At 45.4% G+C, this 26,647-nt stretch overlaps 1 protein-coding gene across 1 annotated transcript; it reads right to left on the bottom strand.

Moving 5' to 3' along the window:
* CUNH16orf78 (chromosome unknown C16orf78 homolog) lies at positions 1–21,810 on the bottom strand. Its single transcript, XM_040735333.1, has 6 exons — positions 21,507–21,810; positions 18,961–19,065; positions 18,382–18,505; positions 6,639–6,674; positions 2,988–3,231; positions 1–244 (listed from the first exon to the last, which is right to left on the bottom strand). Exons 1-6 carry the CDS (start codon positions 21,651–21,653, stop codon positions 97–99), a joined length of 804 nt encoding a protein of 267 aa, XP_040591267.1. The 5' UTR covers positions 21,654–21,810; the 3' UTR covers positions 1–96.
* Between the last annotated feature and the right edge of the window lie 4,837 nt (positions 21,811–26,647).

The raw sequence follows: 26,647 nt of genomic DNA, 5'->3' as shown, positions 1-26,647 counted from the left end.
TTAGTGGTGATGCGTCTGACTTGTTTGCCTGGTGCAGTTTAGAGAAGCTAGTCTACAGGGTGTTCAGCCCACACAGGACGAGCCTCCGGTGAATGACTAGAGTGCAGTGCTGTGGCGGTGGCTGAATATCTTCTTGGAGTCTATCTCGGATTCCACCATGTGTGGGTGGATGTCCACATCCATCCCTGCATCCTTGCACAGCTTGATCAAGGTCTTAATGTTGTTCTTGGACAAACGCAGGTACCTTCAAGAGAAGTTAGGGAGAGGTGACAAGGAGCCATGGGCGCTGACTTTCACTAAAAAGGGCTTGGGTTTGGGCTTGGTGTAGTGGCATACACCTTTAATCCCAGATCTCTGTGAGTTTGAGGCCAATCTAGTCTATATAGTGAGTTCTGGGACAGCCAGAGCTACACAGTGAAACTCTGTCTCAAAAAATGGTGGGAAGATGGGTAGACTTTGGGCAGTAGGAGGCCAGCAAGAGACTTGGCCTGCCTCCCTGTGTGCGCTCCTGATACAAGGACACCCCGAAGGTGGCAGAGGTGGAACTCTGTAACTCTTGGAAATCAACCTGCCAGGCACAACCCTGGGAATCTCCAGAGAAAACAGGCTGACTTTCATTGACTCAAGCACTACACTCAGCATGAAGTCCACGGGAGTCAAGAGAAGCTATGCCATGGAAAGACAGGTGCTCCCTGGGGAATGAGGTAGCCCATCAACCCCATCACCAGAGTGACAGTCAGTGCAGAATGGGCCATCCCATTTGGAAGACTTGATTCAAATGGCAGCAGGAAAAGAGGACATGACTAATGTGGGGGGTGGGTATGTATTATTTGGGTGAACTGTGGTATGCTGAGCACTGCTGCAGGCAGTGGATCTGAGTCAAGACTGGGGGCCTCCCAGTGAATACACAAACCTGCAGGCATAGGCATGCGCGCCTTCCTTTAATATACACACAGTTAAACAGCATGGCCATTGATTTGAAATGTTTCTAAAGCCTTGTAATCCCGATTTCTACTGAGGTGTGAAATCGATCCTGTCTGTGCTGTGGGATCCAGACAGTGTGCCTGGTTCCATTGTCAACCTTGACCTTGGGGTCAATTTTACATTTAATCACTTTATCTATGTCAAGACAGTGTCCCATTGTGTAGCTCAGGCAGCTTCAAACACACAATCCTCCTGTCTCAACTCCTGAGTGCTGGGATGAAGTTATGTGCTACTTTGCTGACTTCACGGTCCCAGCTTTGGTAGGGGGTGGACGCCACCAGCCACCTGCTGGCTGGTTATGGGAGACAGGGAGGAGACGTGTTACCGTCATCAGGCTTCCTGCCTTGCCTGGGCCTGGGTTATACCCCTGGACTGCCTTTGCTTATGTCCCGAGTTGCCCTGACCTCATGGCAGCCTTCCAGGGAGGTGTGGGCGGCCTGGCACCTTCACACGTGGCTTCCTTAAGACCCTTTGTCTATGCCACCCTTGTCTTAGGTGTCTCCCCAATGACTTTACAGATGTCACCTGCCCCAGTGCTCCTGTTCTCTGTGGGAAAGAAGCCCCCTCCCCCGACCCCCGTGCAGCCAGGGCCAATTAGAGCCGCGTCACTGCTTGTCCCTGCAAGGACAGCAGTTGGGCAGGTGCTGTCTCCCAATGCCTCCATCCCTGCTTCATCTCTTATTCTTCAGGAGCAATGGGCAGTGTGGCTGGTCTTTCGCTCAAGATGGCTATATTGCTGCCCACTTGTTGAGGGTGACCCTGCTATCCTGTTGTCTTGATTCCTCCTCAACTGAAAGTTTTTTTCTTTTTAACTTTGCCTGTTAGGTCAGTTAAGGAAGACACCGGCCTCGGGTGTTTTCTGAGGGAGACCTGGCGATACGGAATGGGTGGAGAGTAAGCAAGGGACAGGTGGGACTGTGGCCTTGGTGCTGGGGCATTGCCTAGCTCGTGCAAGGCCTGGGGTTCCCCTCCAGCAGTGGAAAAGGAAGAGGGGAGGACAGAAACCAAACGGTTCATGCTCGTCTTGGGAACCCGAACCCCAAACATAGCAGAAGGCCATTGGGGACAGTGACGCTATGGGAAATGCTCCCCGTAGGCGTTGGTGATTGAATCCTTGGTCCTCCAGTGGGTGGCACTGTCTGGGGAGGTTTAGGAGGAAAGTGTGTCACTAGGCTCTGGGAGCTTAAAGCCTCACTCTGCTTCTGGTTTGCACCCTGCTTCTTGCTTGTGCGTGAAGAGCTCCCAGATTCTTGCTCCTGCCTCCAGGACTGCTGCCACTGGGCTTGCCATGACGGACTCTTATCCCTCTGGAGCCACAAACCCAAATGACCTTCTCATGTACGTTACCTTGGTGGTGGTGTTTACCAGAGCAACAGAAGAGCGACCAATACAGACACGTCACTCAAATTCGCCAGAGCAAAGGGACTCAGGACATTTTCTTTATGAGAAAAAGGCCACGGACAACCTCTGTTTTCTTTTTGATGAATATCTATGGCTTCTGTTGTGTAGCAAATGGAAAATTTGAATTTCCAGAGACAGAGCTCAAAATGGTGGCCCCTACCTGGCTGTCCACAAGGGGAATTTTTTTTTTTTTGAGACAAGGATTCTGTGTGTAGCTTTGGAGCCTGTCCTGGAACTAGCTTTGAAGACCAGTTAGCCTCGAACTCATAGAGATCCACCTGCCTCTGAGTGCTGGAATTAAAGGCTCATGCCACCACTGCCCGGCCCACCAGGGGAATTTTAATAGGAGTAAATATATTACTTGTAGTCTTTGGCAGTAAAGACTGCTGGGAAACCCAGGGTTTTAGCCTTGTAGCAATCCTTTGCCAGCTAGAGCCAGGTAGCCAAGCATGCATTCACACACTGCTGACTTAGTCCTGCCCCCTCCATGTCCAAGAGTGGGCCTGTGGCCTGATGTCCTAGGCTTGGCCCTCCACGTCCAGGCACGCATGCATTCGCACACCGCTGTGCTAGGCCTGCCCATGCACACCAGTGGTGCTCACCGGCAACTCAGCACCTCCTCTGGCTTCAGCATCTTGGCTGTCTCTATCTTGGGCTCTGTGCCCTTCTCCATGAGGCTCTTCAGCTTGCGTTCGTCAGGAACCTTGCTTGTCCAGTCTCTCAGCAGACCCACCCTCCGTGAGCCAAACATAGTCTCCTGAAGTACCGGATCTATGGAGCTTTGTCGGCGGTATGGGCTTACTCGAGTGTTGGTTTCTAGGGCTATGACGTCCTTGATGTCTAAGTCTGAAATCGGAAGATGCCCCCAGGGAGTTAGATTCTGGGAAGAGTTGATCATGGTGGGGTAGTGGGAAAGAGGGAGCTGGAGGGATGGACGGGCTCCTCACAGCTGATCTGAGGTTTTGGCAAGAGACCCCGCAGGGATACTCCTTAACCTCCGCTCTCCCAGCCTTCTCAACTGCCTTCCTGCCTGGCCTCCTTCCCCCTTGCCCCTTCCTCTCAGTCTTTTCCCTTCTCCCTTTCCAGAGGAAGTTTATCAAACGGGAATTACTCCAGAAGGAGGAGAAATCCCAACCGGTGAGTGTTGAGTAGGGTTTCCAAGGACAGTAGTTTATGATGTGGAGACATACGCCAGATGGCGTGTCAGTCAGAGGCCCAGTGCTGAAGGACCTCCCATCTTGGTCTGGACTTTAATAAAAATAACATTTGCATCCTATTGCTTTGAATGAGATTTTTGTTTTTGTTTTATGTTTTTTGAAACAGGGTTTCTCTGTGCAGCCCTGGATGTTCTAGAATTCATTCTGTAGATCAGGCTGACCTGGAACTCACAGAGATCTGTCTGCCTCTGCCTCCCAAGTGCTGGGTGGAATTAAATGTGTGTAGCATCACCACCCAGCTTATTTGTATAATTTTAGTTAATGAGTGTGTGACATTTTCATTCATTGATACCATTTTGTGGTTGCTGTGAGTGCTAACCTGGATGCAGCCTGCGCAGTCATGGATTGTTTCTTCAACAATAGAGGGATACATATTCACAAATTAGTATATTTGCCAATATATTTTTTAGTGTTTCGTGTATCTGTATTACTGAGTTCGGTGCAATGGTTACTGTAGAGTTATGATGGTTTGTTAAGCTGATGTAGGCGTGTCCAGATCTGTAATGCGGGAGTGGCAGTGGCTTATTTGCTCTTTACAGGCCAGTTACAATCTGTATTATACAGGCCACACTCTTTACAACTATGCAGATACCCAAAGACCTTAAAGCTTGCAAATATATGGCTGGGCCTGAAGTGGCACTCAGGAGGCAGAGGCAGGTGGATCTCTGTGAGTTTGAGACTAGCTTGGTCTATAAAGCTACACAGAGAAACTGTGTTGTTAAAACCAAACCAAACCAAACAAAAAACTTGCAAATATACTTAGTATATGAGCACGTGAATTTCTTATGTTTTGTTTGTGACAACTTCACGCCAGCTGTTGTTAGCTTTTCCCAAAAGCATTGTATTTAGCCTCCCAGTTGCTTGTCATCTTTTTTTTTACTAGTCTCAGCTAGAATTTACTGTTACCCTCTTTTTCACAGAGATTGTCTGTACTTATCAAAGTTAAAAACATTGTTATTGCTCTTATTGTTTATATAGGTAAGAACCTTTACTTCTCTATTTTGTTCTTACTGTCAGTTTCTCTGTGTATGTGTTTTGTCTTGTACAGAGGTTTTGAAATGAAATAGGCTTGTTTTCATTAGTTATTCTATATGTGGGTAACTTTGTTATGCATTTCTTTTCTTCCTCCCTCCCTCCTCTCTTCCTTTCTTTTTCGAGATTGGGTTTCTGTCTGTCCCACAACTAGTTATGTAGAGCAGGCTGGTCTCAAACGCACAGGGATCCCCCTGCCTCTGCCTCTCGTGTGCTGGGATTAAAGGCATGTTCTACCATGCCCAACTTTGTTATGGATTTCTTTGTCTCCATTTTTTTTTTTAAGTTGAAGAGCATCTTTTAACTTTATTTCTCATGATTGTTTTAGGATAAGATAGACATCTCTAAAATCTTATCTTTTAGGAAGCTGGGAGATAACTCAGTGTTTAAAACCCCACATTGCTCTTTCAGAGGACCCAAGTTCAGTTCCTAGCACCTGTGTTGTGAGGCTCACAGCCTCCTGTAACTCCAGCTCCGGAGATCCACATGCATGCACAAAACCACATCCAGATATATATGCACATACATGACTTGAAAAACAAATCTTTAAAAATAAATAAGATTTCTATGCTTTATGAAAATGTTTTTGTTGTGAAGTCTATGGGTAGTGTTAACAAATGTTGGCAATATAAGATTATGCTGTTTAAATGTGAGTCTACATCATCTGTAGCTGCATGATTGCATTCTTTAACATACTCCCTGCTATGGCCTTTTATTTTAAAAGAGGAATACTTAAAATCATACTTTAGAAATAAATGAATTTTTATTTTGTGTGTATGATTGGTATGTATGTATGTACGTACGTACGTACGTATGTACGTACGTATGTATGTATGTACGTATGTATGTTCACTGTGAGTGTGCCTAGTGCCCAAGGATGCCAGAAAAGGGTTCCAGATTCTCTGGAATTAGAGTTAGACTTCTGAGCCACAAGATGGTTGCTGGGAACCAAACCCCACTCCTCTGCAAGAGCAACCAGTGCTCTTAACCACTGAGCCATCTCCAGCCCCATATTTGAAGGGTTATGTTGGATTGATGTCTGCTTTCCTTATTTAGTTGCCGTTTCTGGTGCCAGTGGATGTGTGCGGTTCTTGCTTATTCTTTAGCATTCAAGAGCACCTACCGCTGCTTTCCAGTGTCACTTTCCACCCTGTTCTACCTCATCTCGTTTGCATCTCCTTGTTATCTCCTCTGAGCCTTTGTTTTCAATTTCTGTCTTTTATTTTTAATTATCTTAAAAGACTTATTTTATATATACGAGTGCTCTATCTGCATGTGTCAGAAGAAGGCATCAGAGCCCACTATAGATGGCTATGAGCCCCTGTGTGGGTGCTGGGAACTGAACTCAGGACCTCTGGAAGAGCAGCCAGTGCTCTTAACCACTAAGCCATCCTTCAAGCTCCTGTTTTCAATTTTTAAAGTCATTTGGTTTTAAGGATGCATCTGAATTTTGACTTTTAAACCTATTATTGCCCAATTTGATAGACTTGCTTTCTTCTGTGGTATTTCCTACAGAGATGTACATGACTGTGCATCTTAAACATCTCCAAACTTACAGATTCTGTCCAGTCACCCTGATGTGATGCTGGTGTGTTTGGGGCAGGTTTATGAGCTGTGGACTTTACTCTGTAATCAAAAGGCACCATAGCTTCCAGCCAGGTTGATTTTTTCCCCCTTTTGAGTCAACTTCCCAGTAAACTTTCATGTTTTCGCTAACTAAGTCCAGGAATTTTACCAGGATATGCCTATGGGGAATAGGTCCAGGCTCCCTGTGAGGGTCAGTGGACTTGCCTAAGGTCTCAGATTAGTATGTAATAGCCTTAGAACACTTCCTTCCCCACATGGTATTCTGGCCTGTGGCTGGTCCCTGACAGGGTGGCTGGGCTGGAAGGTCTCTGCAGTGTCTGTTTCTGCATGATGGGGTTGGTGCCCTGCTCCAGGGGGGGCATGTTCTTAATGTACTCTTTGAAAATTAGTGATCTTAGAGCAAAAGCATATACTTTCCTGTGTTCTCTGATCCTTTTCTGGATCCAGGCATGCCTACAGCGGAAAGGACAGCAAAATATTAAAGGTTACTCTAGTTGTACAACCATGTCATATATATTTAGCCAGTGGGTAAGCTAAAAGTAATGCACCCAAGACCCCCATATCAGTGAGCCCAGGATGTTAGTGCCATTTCCTGGAAGCCTGTCCTGACCACTCTTTTAGAATAAAATGATCCCCTCTTTTGGTACACACGGAACGGATATGTTAGATCTTTTGTGGGTCACATCTGGGACTCCAGAGATGACTGTGTGTCCATGTAGATAAAGGATGCCTGTGGCAGCCATCATTCTCAGACTTTCCCATTGGAAATGCACCTTGGCCTAAAGCCACAGAACACACTGCATCTAGTGATTGGTCACCAGAAACCTCTCTGTCATGAAATATGTTCCATGTTTTCCTAGGATATTTCACTGGCCTCTATCCAGGGTGACCATTCTAAAATTCAAATACAACTTGGTCATCTCCAGGGGCTTGCCATTGTATTCTTTTCTTTTTTTAGTCCATATATTTTTATTTGCAAATGTTAATTGTAATGAGTCATTGGTCTGGTTCAAGGCCTCTGGCTTCTGTTATGCTATCAATAATGGACCCTCACTGGGACTCCTCTTGGATATCCTGGGCTGCCCTGTGTCACAGAGATCCTGTGGCTTTGGATCTGCAGGACTGGCCCCTTCAAATGCTTCAGGGGTTCATTAAGTGGGGTGAATGCTAGGGTGGGCCAACTCACAGCCCTGAATCTGGAGCTGGGTGGTAGCTGAGTTGGTCAGCTCACCAGATCTTCCACATCCTCACCACCAAAAAGAGTCCTCCAGCACTGCCCAGGCTAGCTCACCCAATGCCATAGGCAGCAAGGTTGCCATTTCAAACAGTCTTATATTCTGGAAAACCCAACTGAGATTTTTTCTTTCAAGCCAAGGTTGAAAAACAGAAAGTTGAGTGTTTACCCTCTAACACAATTAGAAACGTGGGCATTGTAAGCATTTGCAGTGTTAGGACATGGGACAACAGGTAACATGAGACTGTGAGAAGACACAAAAGAGGTTAGCCCTGTGACTGCCCCAGGTCACAGCAGGCACATCCTTCCAGGATAATACAAGCGGGCCATGTCAGGAAAACCAGATGACAGCAACAGGAGATGTTTCTACAGACTGCTGTGGAGTGTTGAACAGCCCTCTCAGCTCAGTGTTCATCAGCCATCGTGGGGAAGGACAGGACATAGTGATAGAAATGATAGCTCAGAGCTGGGTGGTGGTGGCGCACGCCTTTAGTCCCAGCACTTGTGGGGCAGAGGCAGGCGGATCTCAGTGAGTTCAGGGTCAGTCTGATCTACAGAATGAGTTCCAGGACTGCCTAGGCTACGTAGAGAAACCCTGTCTTGAAAAAGAAAAAGAAAAAAGAAAAGGAAAAGAAAAAAAGAGAAATAGTGTATCAGAAGAAGAATATATCTGCGTTTGGGAGAGGGAGTCTCATTTAGCCCAGGCTGGCCTTGATGCTATATAAAAGAGGATGACCTTGAATTTCTGATCTTCCTACCCCCACCTCCCGTGTGCTGGGACTATAGGCATGTGATGTCGTACTTGGTTCTATGGAATGGTGCTGGGGACTGGACTTAAGACCTTGTGCATGTTAGGCAAGCACTCTACAAGTTAGCTGAGCCACACTGTGTCCAGTCTAGAAATGTCTAGTTAAATGTACCATTATGCTCGCTAAGGCATGAGGAAGACAGAGAAGATTCAAAGTGACCCAAATTGAACTTCTGGAGATGAAAATACGTGTTTGAAATGAAAAAATATATGAGATTAGCAGCAGATTGAGCATTGCAGAAGAGAGGACTAGCGCCTCAGGGGCTTAGCCACAGAGACTACACAAAATGATCCATGGAGAGAGAAGGCCGGCAAACAAAACTGGTGAGCAGAGGAACTGTATGTGTCATTGGGGTGTCTGAAAGACAGAGGGGAACTAAAAAATTAAAGACATCTTGGCTAAAATGCTGCAAAATTGATATAAACCAGAGACCAAGAATCTTTGCACACCGCACACACAAGTGTAAGAATCAGGAAACAAATGGCATTGAGGCTCCCCACTGGGGCACTGCTCAGAGGGACATCTTTAGAGAATGCCTAGGAATGAGGTGCAGCCAGCTTCAGAGGGCAGCAGCCAGCTTCCAGCCTCCGCGGGCAAGCAGAAGTCCAGCAGCAGGAGGGGCTGCCGGAGACCCGGGAGAAGAAAGACCGGCAGCTGCGATGGCACAAAGGTGAAATAAAGACCCCTTCAGATGTGCAAAGGCCTCGAGAATTCATGTTCCTAATTCAGATCGGTTACAAGCTTCAAGGGAAGGAAAACGACTCCATTCAGAATCCTGGATCCATGCAAAGGAATGAAGACCACTTGCAATGCAGGCAAAGGCTTGTCTTGTTTAGAGGTATTCAAAACAAAACAAAAAACCAAACCCCCAAATCCCAACACATGGAGAACAACGGTGCTGGCGCACGATGTGAGGGCAGCAACTGGAATGCGTCCTTATAGGTCCCTTTAGGCTGGCGAGAGGAGAACATGGCCACGAGTAGTCAGGTGCATGCTCAGGCCAGACTCTGTCACTATGACAATGCAAGGTTGTGGTTGACAAACCAAGAAAGATGGGACAGGAACAAACTCACCCACAGAGGCAGGAGAAAAGAGAGCAGGAAGACAGAACCCTTTAGAAACAAATACCAAAACAATGGTTTGCAAACCCAGCTACATCAGCAGCACCAGTGTTTTCATTTAATTTGACTTAATTTGTATAGCTTGGCTGAGGTATAATTGACAAATAGATTTGCTTGTATTTAAAGTCCATATGATGATTCGATGTACATGTGGATGACAACAGCAATCAATTTAATGCACCCCCAAAACTGTGGTTACTTTCTTTGTGTAGGCAATTTAGCTCAACTCTCTTAGCAAACTTGAAGTGTATGAACCTATTTTTTTTACTATAGTGTAGTAACTTCAAGTGTGTAATGCAGGCCTGTTGACTGCACTCACAATGAATACGTTGCATTAGATCCCAACTGTGGGGGCACGGAGGTCTTTGTGCTCACGTAAGCATTAGGGGAACCCGGAATGTTAAGCACAGAGGGTTGTTCCTTCAAGGGAAGGAATGCAAAACTTATAACCCACCCAGAAGGCTGCAGCGGACTGCTTCCTAGCCTGGTGACCTTTACCTTGTCTCTGTGACTGGAGACTTTTCCGGCACCAGGTCCTCCCACAGACTGTTGTCCTAAATTTGTTTGTTTTTAAGTCAATCTATAGCACCTATCTTTATGGACTTCACAGAGCATTTCCATGAAATCGTGTCTGATCTGTATTCATCTTACTTTGTTCCTCAAGGAGGTTTGTGTGTGCTTTGATGTGTATGAAGGATTGAGTTAGTTATCAGCAGAATAGTTTCATTCTTTTTCTTCCCCCAATATATGTTTTCACCAAATTGTGTGGTGCTTAAATATGCCTAAAATAAATAAATAGAAATATATAAATAAAATAAATGTGCCCCAGGGTCAGCCTCCTCAAGTTTGAACCAGCACTGGCTCCTGAGCTGTGTTGAACCCAAGAGCCTTCTTGCCCTCCCTGGCTTGTCACCCTGCCATCCATGAAGGTCTCAGAGACCCTGACACCCAAAAACTTTATCTTGTACCAAATGTCTATACCTTTGACATGAATGTCCAGTATCATGGTGAACAGAAATGGTGAGTGGATACCCTTGCCTCATTCCTGGTCTCGAGGGATGTCTTTCAGCGTTTCACAGACAGTGTGATTTTAGCTGTGGGTTTGTCGTGGGTGGTCTTTGCTCTGCTGAGGTGAATTTCCTATGACCCGTTTATAAGGCAATGCTGAATTCTGACACAGCACATTTGACCTCAGTTCCGTCCCTCATTCTGCTAGCGCAGTACTCTCTGTTGTGGGGATGTCACGCGTTGACCCTCCTGCCATGTTGGGGCGGCTTGTGCTTGTCATTGAGCACAGCTCCTTTTGTGATGTGTTAAACCCATCTTGTACCGTGGGCATTGGCCTGTGGGGTTCTTTTTCCCGTTGCCTTTCCTGTCTGCCTTTGCCATCAGGAAATGGTTGTAAGATGGGTTTGGGAAATACATGTCTTTGCTCTTCCATGCCTTAGAAAAGCTTGAGAAGGTTCCACATCGATTCTCAAAACTTTCTTCGACAGGTTTCGATTGTTGATCCAATCTCCTTATTATTGTTCTGATTCTTCAGGATTCAATTTTGGCAGGTTTCGAGTTTCTAAGGACGTCTTTCTTTTAGGCAGCAACCTATTGCTATGTGGTCAGTTATAACCATTCCTTACAGCCTTTGCTCTTCTGCAGCATCTGCAACGTAGACTGTAGGCTTTTGGTTTTTTTTTTTTATAAGCTCTCCTTATTTGTGAGTCTAGCTAGAGATCTATCAGTTGCTCAATTGCTCACCCCCTTGAAAAATCAACTGCTAGTTTCATTGATCACTTTATTGTCTGGGAATCTATATAGTAATAATTATCTTTATTATCTACTTTGTTCTATTAACTCGGGCTTGCTTTTTTCCCCATTTGCTTGCAGTTTTCTCTTCCCATAGCAAGGTACCTGCACCTGCGGTTTCAGCTCTCCCCTCCCCCATCCTTGGCCTGTTGTGTCTCTGTTCTCATGTGTCTCTGTGTTCGTACCGTGTGCTCTTGGACCTCTTCTGTGATATCCTGGTTGTTCAAAAGAGCACTGTTTGGTTTACCATGTTCCTTTGATTCTGGTTGAATACAGAGAAGACACTTCCCTGAATCTGAGACCTAATGCTCTACCCTGGAGAGTCTCCATCGTGTTTGAGAAGCATGGGCAGGCTGGCGGCGCGCAGACAGGATGCTCAGTATGCATCCGTTAGGTCCATTGGTCTTGTGTTTTCCAATCTGCTATTTCCCGATTGATTTTCTGTCTAGATGATGTATCATTTTCCCCTCTTTAGGTTATTAAATCCCCCCACGATTTTTGCCTTGCTATTTATTTCTCCTTTCAGTGCTGTTAACATTTGTTTTATCTATTCAGGCGATCCAACACTGGATACATAGATATTTACAACTGTTAGTTCTTCTGACGAATTGACCTCTTCATTGTTATATAATGACCTTCGCGGTCTGTTTCATCTGATGCCAGTGCAGCTACCTCCTGGCTTTTCCACTGGCACAGAGTGTCTTTCTTCCAGTCCTTTGCTTCCAGCCTACATGTGCCCTTAAAAGTTCAAACGAGTCCCTTTGGGCAGCATAGCTAGACTTTTGAGCTATCCAGCCGCTCTGTTTGGATTAGAAAATGCTATAGTTTACATGTGCTCCTAAAATTCAGATGTTGGAAACTTGATCCTCAATCGAGTGGTGTTGGAAAGTGGGTTGTGGTGGGAGATGCCCGACTAATCTTGTCACAGGAGAGTATCTGGCCACATAGCGAATCATCCTCCACACTTCCTCTCCTGCACACCCCAGCTGCCCTTGGCCTTCTGCTACACTATGACATAGGTCAAAAGGCCCCAGCAGATGCTGCCCCTGGCACATCCTTGAGCCTTGCATTCTCCCAAGTGAGGTGAATTAACCCTTTCTTTACCTGGTCAATGGTGCTATTATAGCGACATAAAATAGAATGGGGTGACTTTCCTTTTGTGTTTAAGGACAAGAACTTACTATTGCGGCTTAGTCTTCAGGTGGCTTGCACGAATTGTCTGACAATTACAGAAACTTATTTTAAGCTCCTAATATTTAGCTTTGGTGGCATACAAATGGCTTTTCTCTGTGGTTATGAGTATAAAACCTCAGCCTCTTGTACTAGCCAAGGTCTCAACCCCTGAGCTATCCCCCAAGCCCAGCATTTTATATTCCTTTTTTGTTCGTTTGGTTTTTGGAGACAGGGTTTCCCTGTGTAGCTTTGGAACCTGTCCTGGAACTAGCTCTTGTAGACCAGGCTGGCCTTGAACTCAGAGATCCACCTGCCTCTGCCTCCCAAATGCTGGGATTAAAGGTGTGCGCCACCACCACCGGCTGAATTTTATATTCTTAATCTCGTGCATTCATTAGCAAAGCATTGTAATTATAGTTACTTTTTTCAAAATATATTGAAGTTTATTAACCTTTTAGGGGGATGTAATAACCCCACTCTATAATTATAAATAACATAAAATTGTTTAGTGGGCACAAGATAATAAGTACATGACCCAGAAATGAACTCTCACACAATGGAAGAAGCATAATAACTTGGTATGTAATATGACTAGTGTAAACATGTACTAATATCATGGAGTCAATTATAAAAGACAAAGATACTTAAAACAATGCCTTTACCAGATATAATTGTATCTCATACTTATAGCTTTTAAGATGCTTGCTCTTGGGCTGCAGAGATGCCTCTCAGTTAAGAACACATACCGCTCTTGTAGAGGACCTGAGTTGGGTTCCTGGAACCCCAAATGTGGTGGCTCACAACTACTTGTCATGCCAGTTCCAGGGGCCCTGGCACGTCCTGCCACCTCAGGCACCTGCACTCACGTGCACACACCCACATATGGACTACACATCACACAAGAATGCGTAGTTCAATCTAAAAAAGATGCTTGCCTTTGAACTTTCACTCTAGCCTTGGACATGGCTTACAAACAACCATTACTGTGCCACAGAATTCTGAGTTTGACTATATAGTTAGTTAGCCGGGAGATTTTCTTTCTTTCTTTTTTTAACATTCATTAGTAAGTATGTTGTTAATACATAGCCTCTTATTTCTGTTGAGAAGCACCCTTTTGTTGTAATTTGGATGAACTCTCTCAAATTTTGTACATTTGTGAAAATACCTACTACCCTCAAACCCTGTTCTCTGAGATAGGATTTCATGTAGTTCAGGCTGGCCTTAGCTTGTGACTGAGGTCAGCCCGAGTGCTGGGATTACTGGCATGTGTTATCATGTTTGGTTGTCTCTTCCATTTCTTTTTCTTTTCTTCTTCTTTTTTGTTGAGACAGAGCTTCTCTGTGTAAACCTGGACGTCCTAGAGCTCGCTCTGTAGACCAGGCTGGCCTCGAACTCAGAGATCCACCTGCTTCTGCCTCCTAAGTGCTGTGATTAAAGGCGTGTACCACCACCACCCAGCATCTTTTCCATTTCTAATTTATGGCTCTCACCGGTATAGTATTTTGGGGTGTCTGCTGTTTCTTCTTTCATTATTTTGAATATGTTGCCCTCTACCTGTGTCCTGGTCTACAGCATTTGCACTTAGAAATTCAGTCTTATGGAAGCTCTCTGTGCATGAAACGTTACTTTTCTGTTACTGTCAAACTCTTGGCATAGATTTGGGACTTAATGTGTCTTGGTATAGATGTTTTTCTCTCCCTGAATTTTGGATGTTTTTATTCATTTATTTCTTGTTTGTTTGTTTGGAGAGATGGTGTCTTTATGTAGCCTTGGCTGGCCTGAAACTCACTGTGTAGACCAGGCTGGCCTAAGACTCATAGAGAGCACCCTGCCTCTGCCTCCTGAGTGCTGGATTTCAGGTGCTCACCACCATGCTTAGTTCATTTCTTTCTTAGATGATCTTTCTCTGGTCTTTCTTCTCCTTTTCAGATAGCCACGTTGCATGTGTTATTTTATTTTCTTGAATCTTCTGTTTGTCCTTCTCACTAGATGATTTAAAAAGTTTCTTTGACAATACAGAGAAACCCTGTCTCGTAAAAACCAAAAACAAAAAGTTTCTTTGAATTGAGGATTCTATTTCATTGGTTATACTGTTCAAATGCTATATTGTCGGACAGTGGGTTCCTCGAGTCCTTAGATTTTTTGTTATTTTTTTGAATAGACATTTTTATTGTATGTGCATTGGTGTTTTGCAAGCATGTCAGGTCCCCTGGAACTGGAGTTACAGACAGTTGTGAGCTGTCACGTGGGTGTTGGGAATTGAACCTCGGTCTTCTGAAAGAGCAGTCAGTGCTTTTAACCACTGAGCCATCGCTTCAGCCCCAGAGTTTTGTTTTTGTTTTTTGTTTTTTTTGTTTTTTTTTTTGTTTTTTTACAAGACAGGGTTTCTCTGTTTTGGAGGCTATCGGTCCAGCCCGGCCTCGAACTCACAGAGATCCATCTGCCTCTGCCTCCCGAGTGCTGGGATTAAAGGCGTGGGCCACCACCGCCCGGCCAGAGTTTTGTTTTTTAAAAAGTGGTTCTGTTTCTCTGCTTCACTTCTCATTGTATTCAAACATGCTTTTCCTAATGCCATGTTGTTGCCTGTTTTGTTTCTTAGTATCCTGTTGTTTCAATTGAAGATTTTTTCATACAAAGTATTCTGATCACAATTTCTTCTGCCTCATCTCAGACACATCCCAGATCTTCCTCGCTCATCCAACTCCTTCTTTCTCTCTCTTTTTCTTTCTCTCTTTAGAAATTAAAAAGGAAAAACAACAAAAAAACCCTCAAAATTTAAAAAACAAAACAGAAAAAGCATGGGACACATAACCACCCACCAAAAAGAATCCATAAAAGCACAAAATTAGAAACCATAACATACAAGCAAAAGACCAGTAAGGTAAAATATTCCCAGACAAACCCCCCAAAACCAAACCAAACCAAAAAACCCAAACCCTCCAACAGTACCACTGAGTTAATTTTTGTTGGCCATGTACTGCTGGGGCCTGCCCTTAAGTGTGGTTTATATACCCAGTAAGACTTCATTGGAGAAAAATTATTTTTCCTTTGCAAATGGTTATCAATTGGAGACAGCTTCTTGGCTGGTGCTGGTAGTCCTTCTGGCTTGGACTTGTGCAGGCCCTGGTGCGTGCTGTGTCAGTCTCCTGAGTTCACATGTTTGTCAATCAGTCCTACTGTGTCTAAAAGGCCTCGTTTCCTTGGTATCCTTCATTCTCACTGGCTCTTACAACCTCTCCATCTCCTCTTCCACATAGTTCCTTGACTCCGAGGAGAGCGATTTGATGGAGACATCCCGTGTAGGATCGTGTGTTCCAAGGTGCTCTCTGTACGTCGTTCCATCGTGGGTCTCTGCATTAGCTCCCATTTACTGAAGGAGGAAGCTTCTCTGATGATCGTTGCCTTGTAGTTCATTAAGCTTTAAGAAAATTGTTCTGAATTGTTTTTCAATCAGTTCATAGATCCCCATTCCTTTGTGGTAAGTTCCCCATCACTTGAGTTTTATTATTTTCCGTGGCGATGTTATGAAGAAAATGATATTAAACATAAACACACAAAATGTAAGTGTGGCAGCCATGGAAGCCAAAGCTGCAAGAGGATAGCTCAGGGGAAGACCAAGGGCAGACTCAGACGACAGTGGGGAGACGAAGGGAAGATAAACAGATGAAGGCATAAAGCCAAGCCACTGGACCAGGCCATGAAGGTTGAAGGAGGAGAAGGGCACCCAGAGAGTCTCTTTGTGCTAGGGCTATTACGCTGTCCTCTGAGGTGGAGGCACACGAAACTTGTTGAGCCGGTGAAATTTGAAGTAGCAATGGGATTTGGGCCTGTAACTGACACCTTGCCCACTCTGAGGCCACCTGATCACCATCATATCTCCCGGTCCAGATCGTGCCTGCTTGTCTGAGGTAGCATGCAAGACTGCACGGGGAAGATGTCCGCACTGTGGCTAAGCTCAGCCTGACTTAGTCCTGGATGCCAAAAGAAGGCAGGTGAAGGTACTTCTTAGATGCCTAGGCCCATTCACTGCCCTGCAGGGGCTATCTATGGGTTGTTTTACATCAGAAGAAGCAAGACTTCTCCATTCCCAGATCTAGTAAATTTGTCTCAGATGGCAAGGAAGAGAATAGAAGGACAACAGAGGATCAAACTGCCTGCAAGCCAGCCTTCATGTCTATATCTTGTACACCGAGGTGAAATTATCCACTGCCAGGAGGCTCCTTTAGGGAGGGACTGATTATGTTTAGGGAAATGTCTTGATAGCATCCTTCATGAATGAGAAGAAACTAAGATCAGAGTTGATAGCATACTGTATGATGAGACAGAAGAAACAGATCAGAGTTGATAGCATACTGCATGATGAGACAGAAGAAACTAAGATCAGAGTAAGTAAGAAGGCAGCGGCAATGAGAGGGGTGGGGAGTGCGGAGGAGGAGGCACGGGTGGAGCAAAGAGGGGAAGAAGAGGCTTCGAGGACTAGAGCTACGGCAGAGGACCCGTAAGCAGGCTTCTGCTCTCCATCAATGGTGAACGCCAACGCCTCCAATTGCTTCACTCTACACTCCGCCTGGAACTTTCAGAAAACCCCAGGAAGCTTTCCTTGCCGGCAAGTGCAGCTAAGAACATCTTTGGGGGGTCAGGAGACAAAGGAGTCTGAAGAATGAAAGTGGGGTCTCCTGACCAACCCCTGATTTGTGTGCGCTGTTCCTCTGTGATGTGATTCTTAGCCTCTGCTGACCCCGAACATTTCAGTGAAGTGTGCTCACACACAAAGGCTTCCTGTGAGGAGTCTGGGAAGGAGTCAGTAGCGAGGCTACTGTGCATCTAAGCGTCAGGAAGCAGGGGGAAGGGAGTTCTGCTGGAAGCAAGGTCTAAGGAAGTCCACGAGCCCAGTGGGGCCAGCACGGTGGTGACAGTGGCAGTGGGAGTCACCGATAACATGGCTGAAGTACGGAGCTTCCATCTCTATTTTATTTCCATAGTAACTTTTAAATGAAAATTCTAGAATAATTAAGAATTTATATAACTTTATATAATAAGAACAATTAGGATAGCTTCAAAGAAAATGAAGAGGGCTTCTAATAGCCTTCACTCAGTTTTCTTGAATGCTCCTATCTCATATAAACACAATGGCCTTTACCAAAAGCAAGGGATCTATTATTGACAATCTGCAGGGCTTCTTTGGAAAGATGAATGTCCCATTAATGTGATGCTGTGGGTTCAACTCAGAGTTCCCTAATGCTCGTAGCACCACAGGTCCTCTGTTGTACTGAACTGTAACAGACCAGAGGCTTCAGTTTGCATACCACGGCTTTGGTGTACTAAATGAAAAGATGGGAAACGTATTTGTTTTGGGACACAAAGGGACATCTGGGTGACTCCTGCTCCAAGCTCCTGCCCACTTTCTACATGGTCAGGAAGGAATGCCTTCCAGATTCCACTTTTGCTGTAAGCTCGTGTTCCAAGGGCCAAGCACAGCCAAAGTTTAGCGTATCTGTTTTCCAACCCTTCGGCATCACCTTATTGAGCACTTCTGTGTCAGACTGATTTACAGGCCTCCCATTGCTGCAGCCCCACAGCCGGACCACAGAGAAAGTCTTTTTATATGTGACAAACCTAGCCCCAGATCTGGGGGCGTGGCTGGAATGACACAGCTGCGTGGTGGAGCAGGACGGAAACTCAGGCCTGTCTAGGGATGGACACTACTCAGCAGATGTAAGGCCACCAGGATGGCTCCTTCCGTAGTAGACATTGTCACAGTGTTTAACTTAGGATATTTGGAACTCACGAAGGCAGTGTCCAAAGTAGTTCTATACTGATCTGTGATGGATTCCTGAGAATATTTGGAGATAAGTGGAGTTTAACAACTGCTCCCTCCCATCCAGGGCATTCCAAGATTGTCAAATGCCACCCTCAGAGTGATTCCCCAAGGACACAAGCTTCAATTGACATGGGTCACTGCCTCTGAGAAAATGGAACGGGAGGACAGTTCTGGTGCCCCAGGGCCCAGGTTCTTTCCTTACCTGACTTCTTATAACTGTCCCTGATGAAGTTGCTTGACACGTTTACACGCTTGCCTCTTGTGTCTGCTCCGTATCCCCTGTGGAAACCACCGGGGAGCTTCTTGCTGGCATGTGGATCTGGAATCTTGCAGCCAGGAAAGAAATTATGCTCAGCATTCTCAAAACCCAAACCGAGTAATTTCCACAATTGGCTCAAGGAGCTGTCCTGGGTCCAGGGAGAGTTAGAGGGGCGGGAGTGCCCTTTCTGCTGGCTTACTGAGACTTTACTTCTATTTCGCCTTAGCTCCTAGGGGTACATGCAGCCCATGCCTGCAGGCGGGTCTGGGGTACCCTGTAGCTCTGTAGGCCCTGACATCCTTGAGTGTGGAGGGATGTGGTTGGGGGAAGGTGAGATGCTTGTCCTGAAACTGGACCCCAGGAACGCAGTAATTGTTTGGTTAAGCAGTACAGGGTGGGGGTGGGTGCAGGAGACTCATTTGTTGGGCTATCATTATGGGGCAAAGAACCATCGAGGGATCTTCATGCGGCAAGACACCACAGCAGAGGAGCAGCTGTGGGGAGAGGTGGAGGGGTGATTACCTTGCTGAAGGTCACCCTGCGGGCATCTTTGTCCGGCTTCTTCTTAGCATTCGAGCTTTTCTTTCCTGACTTCTCTTCTGCATGGCTTGTGTCTTCGGTCTTTTTCTGAAAAGGCAGGAGAAAGAGCTCTGTAGCCACACTGTAAGGGGTCCATCCCTAAGTAGGAGAACATTCCTGGCATGTGGGAAACCACCTCATAGTACCTACATTCTAGAGATTCTTGTCCGTTCACTGTCTCTTGACCTCTGGATCACCCCAGCGTCTATCCCTGGTATCTTCGTCAACACTCCAGAATGACGTGTGTGTGTGTGTGTGTGTGTGTGTGTGTGTGTGTGTGTGTGTGTGTGTGTGTGTGTGGTGTGCATGTGGGAGGCAGAGATTTACATCCAGTTGTCCTTCTTAAATACTTCTTTTCAACCTTATTTTTGAGACAGAGTCTCTGAGCTTGGAGCTCAACACCCCCCAGGATCTGTTTGTTTCCAACCTCCAGTGCTAAGATTTAAGGCAGCCATTGTGCCTGGCTTTTTATATGGGCCCCGAAATCTGCTGATGATTGAGTAGTCCTGCCGTGAATTGAGTCATCAAGCTGCCTTCTGAGGTGGGCAGCTGGTTTGTGCCAGCATGGTTTTGTTCTGCTTGGTGGGAAAAGGAGTCAGAGTTTGGGCCCAGGCTAGGTTTGCAGGTGGAGTAAGGGGTAGGGTATTTCTTCCAAGCTGTACTCCACTCTGGAATCTGTGCTCTCACAAGGACACTCAGAACAGCCTGCTAAAACCCATTTGGGGGAATGCTGGGAAAGTGATGTGGTAAATAAAGCCTTAGACCCAAACAATGTGCAGCCACACTAATAAACATCCTGTGCACCAAGAAAACGCTGGACCTCAAGGATTCTTCAGTCCAAGTGGAGTCCATGGTACTGGCAGCATCATAAGCAGTGGGACAGGGTTCTCACTGATTAGTCAGGACTGTCAACTTGACTGCTCTGAGAATCACTGAGGATAGCAGAGCGCATAGCTGTGTGCGTCTGTGGAGTTTCCAGAGACAATGAGGTCCTGTGGGATATGACCCAATCAAGATTTATCCCTGGATGAACTCATAGAGATGTGGAGAAAGTAGGGGTTAGGGCCCAATGGGAGGAGTAGGTCCCTGGGGATCTGTCTCTAGGGGTCTTCTCTCTTTTTCTTCCCGCTGCCATGATGTGAACTGCTCATCTCCACTGCCTCCTCCATCACCATGGCCTGAAGCCACTGGAACCATGGCCCAAAGAAACCTTCCCTCCCTTCAGTTGATTCTGTCACACATTGTCACAGTGCTCAGAAAACCACTTCATGAGGGGCAAAGTCAGTGTTGCAGGCTGGACTCCGTGAGGGAGGAACCTAGACCCAAGGGTCTCCTATTGCAAAAGACCCGTGACTCTTCTTTAGGAACCCAGACGATTCTGCAGCACATGGTGATGGATGGAGATCTGTGTTTAAATTTGTTTCCTCCCCAGGTTTCAAGTGACTTAGAGGAAACCACACGTAAGGCAAAGCTTCTGAAGTGCTAGAATATAATCTCTCTGAAAGGAGGTAGGGACCTATGAACCGTGACACAGAGCTCCCAAGACGGATGCAGAATTCCAAGAGATGCAGCAGCCAGCCCCCCACCGCCCTCTACCCCAGATGCTGGGCGGAGCAGGCAACCACAGACCATTTGGAGAGGAATGCTCAGCACTGGCTGACTGAGGAGAGGCGACAGCAGGTGAGCAGGCTAGCATCTGCGGGAAAGCGGGCTGTGGAGCTGTGGGAGTGGAGGCAGCCGGGAAGAGTTGGCCTCACAAAGCTCAGGCCCGTGGAACGGGATAAATCTGAATGTGAGATACTGCTCCGTCCTTCATCACTGCTGTGACCTCTGTTCATCTCAGTTTCCTTTTTCTTTTCTTTCTTTTTTTCAGCTGTGGGTAATCATGGCTCCGGCCTTATAGCCTGGCTAGGAGCAGTGGATGACAGTAAAGATTAGCTACAGGAGTGGCAGTAGGAATGAATGATCTATCGTGGAGCCTCAGGAGAGAGGAGGAGGCTGGGGACAGTGGGATGGCTCCTAATTTGCCTGCACAAAGACACCATAAGCTAGTGCCCACGACTGTTTCCAACATTGACAGACACTAGCAATGACCACAGTTTGACCCAATGACATACAAAGTTCTTCTTCATCACAGACTCGTGGTCACTTCAGAACACTTGCATTGGGTCAATCTCTTTCTCTCCCCCTCAGAAGCAGAAATCTGTTAGTCTCATCCTACATTTCCTATAGGGAAGCATCTTTCTCAATGACCTGGAGCCATCCCTTAAAATATGGCCACCAGGAAAGATTGTAACCTTGTCTTTGTCAATTGCCATTGGGAAACACAGACAGCTTAGGGTGAGCGATCTCAAATCTAGGACATCCCCCCACTAGCTTACCCCAGTGTTTAAAAAATGATCCCCTTTTGTTTGGTGGTGCTGAATTCCAATTCTCTCTGTTAATAATCTTGCGTAAAGTCTTCCAGCTAATTCTTCCAATGTACACACCTGGAGGGCACGCTTTTTCTTGCCCTGCCTCCTCTCCAGCCACTCCAGCACCCGGGTGAGGTCAGACATCCGCCTCTCCTCAGCTGTCCTCCAGAACGACTTCCTCTCAGTGGGCATCAGATCCTTGGTGTCTGATTCATCTGGCATGCTGATGTCTTGGCTGCGCCCCGCACGAGAGCCTGTCCCTCCTTTCTCTTAATCCCTGGGTCTGCTGGTGTGATGACTCAGAGGCAGGATGTGTCCTTCGGATGATAAAGGGCAGAGGTAGGAAGCAGATGGACGTTGGCCTGGGGGGCTGAAGGCCTATAAAGTGATTGTGATGTCACTGGTGACTTGGCAACTATCCCCTAGGTCAGGGGTCAGAGTGGAGGTAGGGTGTAATTACTACCCACCCTTTCCCATGAGGTCCCCCCCCATTACTGCCCCTGCATCCCGCCACATTCTCCTTGACAGCCTCTCTGTTAAGTTAGGTGGGATTTCCCCTGAAATATGCAGCACAAATGTCTATTCACCCAAGACAGGGAACCAATGACAGAGCAAAATAACAATCACACTGAAGTTCAAAGTGGCTAGCCAATGAGTTTATCGGGGCTACTTAGGTGGATGGGTAAAGAGTGGAGATTACTCACAGGCGGCTGCATCACTGGAAGCCAACCTCACCACGAGCGACATCTCACAAACACAGCAACCTGGGAGCTCTCTGCTCAACTTCTGGCCAGCTTGATAGGGCAGCGAGACTCTTCTAAGTAGTGCTGGCTCCTCTTTTGTTTCCCAGCAACTGTTTTATTTTTAAGATTAAAAAAATGATTTTGAGTTAATAGTTACTCATTTTTCCCATCCCTTTCTGCCCTCCAGATCCTCCCACACACTCCTTCATTGCTCTCTCTCAAAGTCATGGTCTCTTTTTCTTTAATTGTTATAATTATAACATATTCCTGTATATACATTTTGTAAGTTATATATGCATATTATATAATTTATATATTCCTAAATACAAAAATACAAACAACTTGGCCTATACACCATTATGTGTATGTATGTCTTCAGGCTGACCATTTGATATTGGATAAACAATTGCTGTGCTCAGCATTCCTTAGTTGCCTGTAGTTCTTTGGATACGGTTGAGACCCTATGAGATTTTCCCTGCCCATGTTAGCATGTCTATTGGTGTTGTTCTTGTCCTTGTTTAGCTTATGTTAGGACAGCCATGTTGATGAGATCTCATGAGTGTAGATTCTGACATTTCTAGGAGACAAAATTTTTAGGAGTAGATCACTAGAGACAATCATTCAGACACAGTTTATAGCAAATTGAAAGTCTTTATTCCAGCCATCTAGGACTACACCCAAATATTTGGGGACCTAGGTATAGCCCCAAGTGTCTAGAACACAGGGTTTTTGAAGGTAATCCTCCCCTCAAAACCCCAAAGAACAAAATCCTATGCTCTGTAGCTGCTGGGGAGCTTTGTAGAAGCAAGCAGTTTAACAGAAGCTAAGATAAGCAGTTAGCTGGAGGGGGTTCTGCACAAACAGGCAGTCTAACAGGAGCTAACTTAGTTAGGACATCCTGAACTCTGGTTCCTAGAGTAGAGCTGGGTAGAGTAGAGTAGAATTCCGTGAGATTCTTCATTACAGATATGAAATTCTAGTTAGATCTGAAATGGCCTCAGCAGATGCTCAAGATGGAGGAACCTCTGCTTTATTTTGCCCTGTCACACAATCTCACAGCAAACTTCCTGTTCCCCCAACTCTTACAATCTTTCTGCCCTCTCTTCCACAATGATTTCTGAGGCTTAGGCGCAAGAATTGTATTGTAGATGGGTTGTTTGGGACTGGGTTCTGCAACTCTGCATTTTGATTGGTTGTGGATGTTTTCTGTAATGGTCTCCGTCTATTGCAAAGAGCAGTTTCCTTGATGAGGGGAGAGGACTAAACTTATCTGTTGGCATAAGAACAAATACGTAGACTTATGAATTATGTTGTTTTAGTGAAGTGGAAGCTGTAGGTTCGTCTCTAAGATCCACGACTTCATTAGCCCTGGGTAGTTGGCTAGGTTTCTAGTGGCAGACATGATTTCACTCTTGTTGGGTGGGTTGTAAACTCAGTTAGGGAGCTGTTTGCTATTGCCAAGGTATGCATCCCATTACTGCACCTTTGGGGTTACTGAGCCATACTAGTCACTGTTATGGTTCATGGACATCATAACTAGGTGGACTATTGGTTGTCTCCCTCCTTTGGAAGCTTGCTTGGTGTCTTCTTGTACCATGCAAGGGTGGAGGCTTTCAGTTCAGATCTAACGGGGGGGGTGCATCTGAGTCCTAGATCTTAAGTACATGTGTCTCATTTAGAATTTCTATTGCTGTAAAGAGACACCAAGACCATGGCAACCTTTATAAAAGCAAACATTTAATTGGTTCTGGCTTACAGTTCAGAGGTTTAGTTCATTATCATCATGGTGGGTGACATGGTGGCATGCAGGCAGACATGCTGCTGGAGAAGGAGCTGAGGGTTCTACATCTTGATCAGCTGGTAGCAGAAGCAACTGTGTGTCACAATGAATGTAGCTGGAGCATGGGAGACTTAAAAGTTCACTCCCACAGTGACACACTTTGAAAAGTTTCTGCTCCCTGATAAGCCTCTTGGCCAATGCAGCAATCCAAATAACAGACCAAATCAACCTGAATTATAAAAATCCAAGGTTTAATGGGTAAAATGCTCCCAGACGATGCTCTCCAGAGAGGAGACAGGGAAGAGAGACCGAAAACTCACATGTCTGTTTTCGGGGGTATTTTAAATACCCCATGGGAGTGGTATTCAACATCTCAGGGAAAGGAGTCATGTTTGGCGGCCTTTCTGGGATAAGATAGAGTTTAGAGATAGAGATAGAGATGGGGAAGAGGGATTGAGGTGGAACTTCCACCAGAACATCCCAGACTCTTTGGGTATATGGATGCCAGGGGCTGGGGTGGGGCTTCCACCAGAACACACTTCCTCCAACAAGGCCACACCTACTCCAACAAAGCCACTCCCTACGGAGGCCATTTGTTTTCAGACCATCTCACAGGGTGTCTTCAGCAATAGTGACTTACCTCCACCTCTGGGGTGTGTGTGCACACAAGGGCAACACCAATGGCCTGTAGTGTTTTGGGAGTCTCTTGAGCAATGCTGAACAACAGCTCAGAAGTGGGCTTTTCATGTCTGGTGTTGGGGTTTTTGTTAGGTGGTCTGTAGCTTTGGAGGAAGAATTGTCAACACAGGAAAATTTTAATTCAATTACATCTGCATATTTATGTGTATCAAAGCTATTTTAAGTAGGTAGTTAATAGTACAATTTTTTATGACTTTTCAGACACCCTTGCTATTATTTCACCCTACCCATTTCCTTTTTCCATATTTATCCCTCTCCCCCTCCCCAATTAAAGTCCACCCATTCTCCTCGCTTCTTCATTTGTACCCTGCTTTGCCCCCTTTGTCCCCCCTCCCATGATGGCCCATTTTAACTTTCTGGTTCTGGTTACCCAGATATTATTTATTGGGTCTATAACTTTTTGGGGAGGGGCGGCAGGCTGTGTGTCTTGTTCATTTCATAAACTTCTTGTGACTCCTAAGCTGTTTGTTCACGAGGCTCTTGAGTTTTCTCTTAAGTTCTTTCATGGAGAGAATGTTCGAACTTAGACTCCTGAACCATAAGAAGCTTCTTTGGCAGGATAGACTATTTGAACTCTGAGGAAATTGCTACAAAAACTGGTTTTAAATTCTTTTGGTTCTCTCTTCCATAATGTTTCCCGAGTTTTACAGAAGGTGATATATGTGACACTGGACTGCTATATCACAGTGACAATCACTTGTTCTTAGGAGCTTCCATGGGGGGCTTATGAGTCTCTGTGGTACACCAACCACTGTAATGTCCAATAGTGACTGACAGCAACATTGACCTTTGGTCTTAAGTATAAACATTTATAAGGCAGTTTGATAGGCACATCATAGCCATTTAACAAAGCAGTAGTGGCCTTCCTACTGGGGCCTAAAACCTCTGTAGCCACAGGGTTTAGTCTTGACTTATAGTTCTAGACATGAATGTCCTCCTGTTAAGTGTTCTTCATATCTATTCAGAAATCTTCTGGCTGTACCCATAGTAGTTGTGCTACGCTGCCTGGTATTTTGGTACTGTAGCATACAAAGTCTATAGCTAAGCAGGACCCTCAATGCCATTTCTTCCCCAGCAGTCCACAAAGCACCCCCAACACTATGCAATCCAGTGGGGAAGGAGTGAGCTTCTAGCTCAGTCCAGCTTTGTTTCTCCATGCCTTTCTTGCAACCAAAGCATGTGGCATCTTCAACACTAGAGTTTTGCTCTCTAGTTATGGCATGCAAATAAGTGTACTCAGACTTTTCTTTGGGCCACCGGCTTACAAATAATGACACTGAGACCTCTTATTAATTCTGAAAGCTCAGCCTATAGTTTAGACTTGTCCCTAACTAGCTCTTATAACTTAAATTAACCAATTTATATTAATATACATTTTATCACACGGTGTTACCTTTCGTCTTGCAACTCCTGTTTCCTCTCTGTCTGGGTGGTGACTCCTCCCTTCTCCTTCCCAGATCTTGCTTTGCCCAGAAATCTCTGACATACTTCCTATCTAGAAATCTCTGACATACTTCCTATCTAGCTATTAGCTATTTAGCTTTCTATTTTTTATATTTTTAGTTTTTCGAGACAGGGTTTCTCTGTATTGTTTTGGAGACTGTCCTGGAACTCACTCTGTAGACCAAGCTAGGCTCAAACTCACAGAGGTCCGCCTGCCTCTGCCTCCCCAGTGCTGGGATTAAAGGCATGCGCCACCAATGCCCAGCCTTATTTAGCTTTTTATTAAACTGATCATAGTGACATATTTTTACACAGTGTAATCAAACATCTCGAAACATTTCCCCCTTATGTATAAATAAAAAGGAAAAGGTTTTAACTCTAACATGGTAAAATTATATACAATAAGAACAATTATCAGGTAAGATTTGCATTTATAACATTCAATCCATTTGCATTTGGCAAATTTAGAGAAAATACATCATTATCTACCCTATCTTAGTCCAAAGTTTTGTACTTAAGCCATTTTTTGTCATAACTTGTATTACCATTCT

This window comes from Mesocricetus auratus, unplaced genomic scaffold (assembly GCF_017639785.1).
Source record: "Mesocricetus auratus isolate SY011 unplaced genomic scaffold, BCM_Maur_2.0 Super-Scaffold_100045, whole genome shotgun sequence".
NCBI lineage: Eukaryota > Metazoa > Chordata > Mammalia > Rodentia > Cricetidae > Mesocricetus > Mesocricetus auratus.
This window is presented reverse-complemented; position numbering and strand designations above follow the sequence as displayed.